Here is a 6,181-nt window from a genome sequence, read left to right as displayed (position 1 = left end):
ACATCCAGGCGCTCTTGATCAGATCTCAATATGCTAAGTCTGGTCAGGCGAAAACTTGCTAACTACTGCTAGGGAGGAAGAGGAGGAGTGAGGTGAACTTTCAGCTTGCTGGATGTATTTTATGAAGAAAATCAGGAACAAATCCAGGAACAGCGCCGCACTTCGAAGCCAATTTTCAGAATGGCTTTAAAATGACAACTTCCGGGTCCGTCACAACAAAACAACTTCAGACTTTCAGGCCCGAAAGTGAACCACACATGCAGCCAGATGGACAATGCCTTGTAAGCGTCCCTGTTCTAAATCCTTAGAGAGATAGATAGTTGATACGTATGATTTTCAAAAATATATTAAAAGGCTTCAAACCCTTGAAGAACCAAACTACGCAGAGGCAAAAAAAGACAGCAGTAAAGATTCTGTGACGCAAGCATGAGGCATCCGGGTGTAATTTATTTGACAAATAAATTGCGCATCACGTCACCGGGACAGCTGAGTTAGTGAATGTCTGAGTGAATCTCCTGTGTGTGTCACAGCAGCATCTCTGACTTCCTCTGATGCCACATATAAATTGAACACGTAGTATCTGCAGACTGTAAGTGCTTCACTGAAGTACCTCAACATTTAATATGGATATTGTGAGATTCCAGTCACTGCTGTACTGTACTAACCGCATTAGTCATCGGGAGCAAGAGTCTCTGAGAGGACACGGGCAGAATGTAAAGGAGGCATAAGAGTTTTTATGTCTCCGCTCTTAAAGCGACGGAGGAAAGAGCGAACGAGGAGCTGATTCATTTCACCTTTGTTGCCTCTTTCTTTCCTTCCCATTCATCAGATGAGGGCTGAATTAGCATGGTTAGCAGAGCAGCTGCAGATGTGAGACACTATTCACACTGCCAGATCTCAGAGTATCAAGTCGAGTGAATTCAGGACTTTTATCTCCTTTAATTATGTAAATCATATGCCACAGATATTTCCTATCAAGTCGAGAGGCAGGGCTTTTTTCTTTCCTCTCAGCACATTTTCAATGAGACTCCCAAGAGAAGCAGGCGGAAGAAACAATACGTAAATTGCACAAACCAGAAAATGTGGTCCGGGTTCTTCATCTCTGGCTATCAAGGGCTCGAAATTACAAATTGTCCTTCCGGTGTATCTTTAGAAGAATCTTTTTCTTGTACTAATATATCATACAATTTGTATTGACATCTGTTAGAGAAGACAGTCCAGGAAACACAGATTCATCATAGACTGACTAACAGGAAGTGGACATTGGTTTGTGGACTACAGTTCTGAAGCTTCAAGTTTTTCGGAACCAGAAGTGACACGAGAGGGTGGAGCTGAGTACGACTGAAGGCTGAAGACATATTTACAAACCAAAATGTTACAATTAACTTTTATGAAGTGACAAAATCCAAACCGGACAACACCGTGTCAATCACAAGGTCGCCCCGTCCTGCAGCATCTGTGCTTTTATCGTCTATATTACTAACCCTCTACTTCCGCCGGCCTTGCTTTGAACACACCCATCTTTGAACTCCACCTTCATTTTGATCTCAACTACACATCTTTAATGTTTCATGATTGCACCTCACACAGTTGTGACACTTTTATGTTGACAAAATCCACAGATAGAAATATAAACACTTCAGTGGTGTCTTCAGAAACACACACACACACACACACACACACACACACACACACACACACACACACACACAGTGAAAACAATACCAGCAGCTGGCAATAAATCAAGTAGGGTCATTTTCTCATAGACTTCTATACAAGTTTAAGACACTTCTGTCGTTCAGCCTCGGACGTTGCTGCTGGATGCAAATGAGCAGATTTTCCAAAACGTGGAACTACTTCTTTAATAGCATCATAGTTCTCATGAGCTACAACACAATCCCTCCGATGATATTACTGCCTGGTAAAGCTAGTCAACGAGCGTTGCTGCTGACTCACACATGTGCAATAAATGTCTTAATAGTAACTTAACATGGAAGTTGATCGAGTGGCTGGCGTTTATAACACAACTGCAGCAGAAGAGATTCATGCCTCAGCAGATAGCAAGCTCTGACTTTAACACAGAACACATCCATGCCCAACACTCACTTAATATGTGTCAACTCGTGTTTTCCTTTCCACAACAAATATTGTGTCTGACAGTGAAACACCCTTCAGATTCTACGCTGAATACATTGAGCAGTTTTACCTTTAGTGTAGTTTCACTGAAGCAATTTAACTTCTACTTGTAAATGTCAGAAAACAAGCGACATCTCTGCTAAACAATCCACGGTCCTTCACTTTATACCACAGGAGAGTTCCTTCCTATTGACTTTTAAACTGTAATTTCCCATGAAGAGCTTCAGCTTTCTGATTTCTTGATAAAATACACAAAGCATTCAGAGATAAATCCTCCTCACCTCTTCTCAATAGCCTGTAGCTAGTAGCATGTTTTTGGGATGAAAGGTTGATGTGCTGCGTAAGTGTTCATCCTATAAACTCAAATCTCCGATGGTAAAATACCCTGAAGGTGCAGTGGATGTGAAGACAAATTGGCATACCGTTGGTGCTTCTTGGCACTGTGCCTCTCAAAGCTCAAACACACGGAGAAAGTTGACAGTGTTATTAAACCCAGTCGAGTGTAGGTGAAGGAATATTAAATTGTGGTTATGCCCTGATTCCTTGTCATCAATCCTCACACTTGCTTCAGTAATGGGATCTCAACCAAAGATGAGGCAAATTAAGAAAGCCGAGGTTTTACACACAAGCGTAATTGCCACGATTGTGTTCGACAATAGCGATTAGTGCGCTCTGCTCTCTCTGCTTCTTCCAGCCCTGTAAACCGAGGAGTGCTGAACTGAATTAAAATCTGACACTGCTCCACATCACTCCCGATATACAGCGAGAAGAAAGAACAGCGTAGCCAGTCACAAGAGTGTCCCAGCCAATGACAGTATATTGCCAATGGAAATACTGTGTGTGTGCAGACAGACAATCAATAAAACTGCAAGAGGCTCTCACAAGGGCGAGTTCCCTGGATGATGTTTGGTATTCATCTGGAGCCTCGCTGTTGGAGCTATAAAGCACCGACTTGCTCACAAAGAAAGTGAATTGACAAGAGCAGTAAGGCAAAAACAGCTACACAAATAAAAAGTACCTGCTGTGAAGTTGTAACTTGCTGAAAATCCCACCGCTTCCAGTTCACCATCTGTTACAAATTTTATCCACAGATATCGGCCGCTACTCCTGATATCAGGCGGGCTGTGCTGACCGCAGTACCGTCCAAGTATCGGGGAGAAGCCAAACGGTCCATCCCGAACCTCGATGTTGTCAAATTTACATTCCCAAGAGGACTCGATTGAATAATTCTCCTCAAAGTGTAGATCAATACACTGCCTCGGGGGTGCTGGAAGACACAATGAGCATAATAACCAGGCAGCACACAACAGGGAACAACATATTAGTCATGCTTTCACTGATGTTCAACTTGTGTCATTATCAGCTCGATACCTCCTCTCCTGGCTGTTTATCGGTTCATCTCTAAAACACCAAGCTGTGATACTTATTAGCCTCTTTATTATGATTATCTTTATGATCTATCAAATACTAATGTGAAAAGTACCAGCCTGGCTAATAACCATCAGATCTCTCTCTCAGAAGTGACTCACAGGATAACCCCAGGATTGTATTTAGAGAACAAATAGCTGAATCACGAAGCTTTCTTTTAAAGAGAGTATTTACCTTCGAGGATGTAAACACACTCTGTGTCTGGAGGGTATTTGTTTGGGTAATTGGGAGAAGTGAAGATCCCTCCTTCTGATTCCTTCACCCACGTTCCACATTGACCTGCAGGCTTCACTCCAGAGTTGTTCTTCACTACAGCAAAGAGAAAATAAAAAGTGAGATTAAAGCTTTGCAGGGAGGATATTTAGGGAGTGAAGATGTGCGGGTGTGCGGATGCAGTTTACCTGCTGTATCCTTTCTTGTTGCTCCAGACAACCCAAGTATGAGAAGACTTGCAACAACTGCAGACAGAAAAGGACAAATGCATCTTTGACATGCACATATTGTTTCTATTTCTCAGTTATTTCCTCTGGTTGGTGAGCAGGGAACACATTCATGTTCATGTCATCAGCAGTATGCTAATGCTAAACAACCTTAAAGAATCCCAAACAGCACCTGAAATAATTAAAATAACAGGCACATCTCTGCATTTTATCAGTTATGATGATTTATATATTCTCAAATGTAAAAATAAAATAAAAGCTATTATAATGCTAATATATCTCAGAATATAACCTCTATGGGTCTGTACTGTGACAAGCACATGATCTGAATGACTCATATTTATAGTCTTTGTCAGCATAAACATTTTAGAGGTTTTTTTTAAATAATTAAAAAAGTACAAAAAAATGACTAAACAATGACAAAATTATCAAAGCAGCTAAAAAAAAATGATTGAAAATGATAAAAAATAACTTTGATAAACAAAATACTCAAAAATGCCTTAAAAATTACCAAAGAAATTACGTAAAATTATCAAAGTAACTAAAAATCACAAACAAATTATTACAAAGACCAGAAATTACATTAAATGTGCCTACAAATGCCATAAAAGGATACAAATAAATAAAATTCCAAGAAATTACTTTAAAATGATCAACACAATTAAAAAATGCTAAAAATAAATCTACAAATAATGGAAATAACTAAAAGTGATAAAGAATGACTAACAAAACATCCATCACGAGCTGTCACAAATCACAGACTTCTTAATATAATAATTTCTTTAATCTTTTTTTAAGAAAGCAGAAATCCCTCCAGGAACTCACAGTGTGACCTTCAGCAGGGAGTTTACAGGTGCAGTCTGTCTGTGCATCACCTCGTGATATCGCTTTAAATGCTGCTATTTTGAGTTTGAGCTGTTGCTCTGATATTGAGCGTCCTTTACATGTAAAGATGACTCTACTTCTCCTTCGTTATGGTACCAGCAGTAAGAGCCTAATTGAGCCAGAGCTTCTTCATCTGATGAAGGCGGGTGTCTTACCGTGATGGAAGCTGTGCCCATGTACCATGTCTGTTCCTTTCACAAGCGGCTTCAGACTCAACTAATTCCATTTAGATTCAGGAATACTTGAAGAGAAAAAAAGAGAGATTGAGAGAGTTTCTGAAAATTCACTCCGGGAAACCGCTCATACCAAACAACCTTTCGGTGAAATAAAAAACAAATGTACTCCTTAATAAAATCTTCCGTGGGAAAAAAAAAATCCTTGCAGATGAACTAATCACCAGTTTCATATAAAACCAAAAACAGTTCTAAACACTCGCCCGATTTCCATCCAAGCGTTTCTAATTCCCGTTGGTGCTTTTGATGCACTGAAAGGATTAATAGTCCCGTCATCAGCCCTTCTCTAATCGCTCCACCTTTGCAATCTTCTTTGGGGAAATATCATGGACAGCCTTGTTTGGTCCCTTTATCAGGAGAGGGGACCCTTCAGGAGCATGTAAAACCACGCATCGCTCATCTCTGCAGCGTTTCTCCACTCCGGAGCGGTGCGTAAAATCCCAGGAAAACACCAGGTAGCCCAAAAATAAATTATTTAAGTGGGTTTTCTTTTGGGTTTCATTTGTCGCTTCTGCTCCAAAAGCTGCTGTGAGTGCATCCCTCTGTCGTGGCTTCTATGAACTGGAGAGTCCCCGCAGCCTGCAGAGTGGATGTTGATCTCCCGCCTCCCTCCGTTCTCTCAGCACCACAGCCGGCCAATGCGCCACAACCCTCGCGTACTTCTTAAGCACGAACTGGAAACTTCTCCAGGAAACGACTTCATCCACAGACACACACATATATTGTACACGAGTGTGTGTTGGAACAATAATAAGCACGCGCCGCAGAATTCATTCCAGCTCGTGGAGATATGCTGCGCAATGGAAAATGGAAAGGTAAGCAGAAAATGATATATGAAATGGAATAAACAAGTACATACGCATAACATGTCAGAAAGTGAGTTCTATCAGCGAGATCAAACATGGAAAAGATGCAGATGATGTAGACTGAGAAATACAGTTATGTTGTGAGCAACTAGAAGCATCAAAGCCGGATTCTCATCTGGATTTTGCTCATTCACAGATTTATTTATGGTTAAAATCTTCTAAAACTCTTGATTTTACCAACAGTATGAAGGAA

General features: G+C 40.7%; 1 protein-coding gene across 1 annotated transcript; it reads right to left on the bottom strand.

The window, feature by feature from the left end:
* Positions 1 to 669: 669 nt before the first annotated feature.
* LOC115025779 (neuropilin and tolloid-like protein 1) lies at positions 670 to 5,663 on the bottom strand. The gene is made up of 5 exons (XM_029458241.1): positions 5,045 to 5,663; positions 3,966 to 4,022; positions 3,739 to 3,873; positions 3,155 to 3,403; positions 670 to 692 (listed from the first exon to the last, which is right to left on the bottom strand). Exons 1-5 carry the CDS (start codon positions 5,070 to 5,072, stop codon positions 670 to 672), a joined length of 492 nt encoding a protein of 163 aa, XP_029314101.1. The 5' UTR covers positions 5,073 to 5,663.
* Between the last annotated feature and the right edge of the window lie 518 nt (positions 5,664 to 6,181).

Source organism: Cottoperca gobio, chromosome 20 (assembly GCF_900634415.1).
Source record: "Cottoperca gobio chromosome 20, fCotGob3.1, whole genome shotgun sequence".
In the NCBI taxonomy this organism is placed as follows: Eukaryota; Metazoa; Chordata; class Actinopteri; order Perciformes; family Bovichtidae; genus Cottoperca; species Cottoperca gobio.
Note: the sequence above shows the minus strand (reverse complement) of the source record. Positions and strands in the feature narration are given on the sequence as shown.

Bases quoted from the DNA above. Each gene is read 5' to 3' on its own strand.
- LOC115025779 (XM_029458241.1), bottom strand. From the start codon at position 5,072: ATGGTACATGGGCACAGCTTCCATCACG. The intron at 3,874-3,965 runs GTAAACTGCATC...TCTTTGCTGTAG, and splicing joins AACAAGAAAGGATACAGCAG to TGAAGAACAACTCTGGAGTG. The intron at 3,404-3,738 runs GTAAATACTCTC...TGTGTCTTCCAG, and splicing joins GTGTGTTTACATCCTCGAAG to CACCCCCGAGGCAGTGTATT.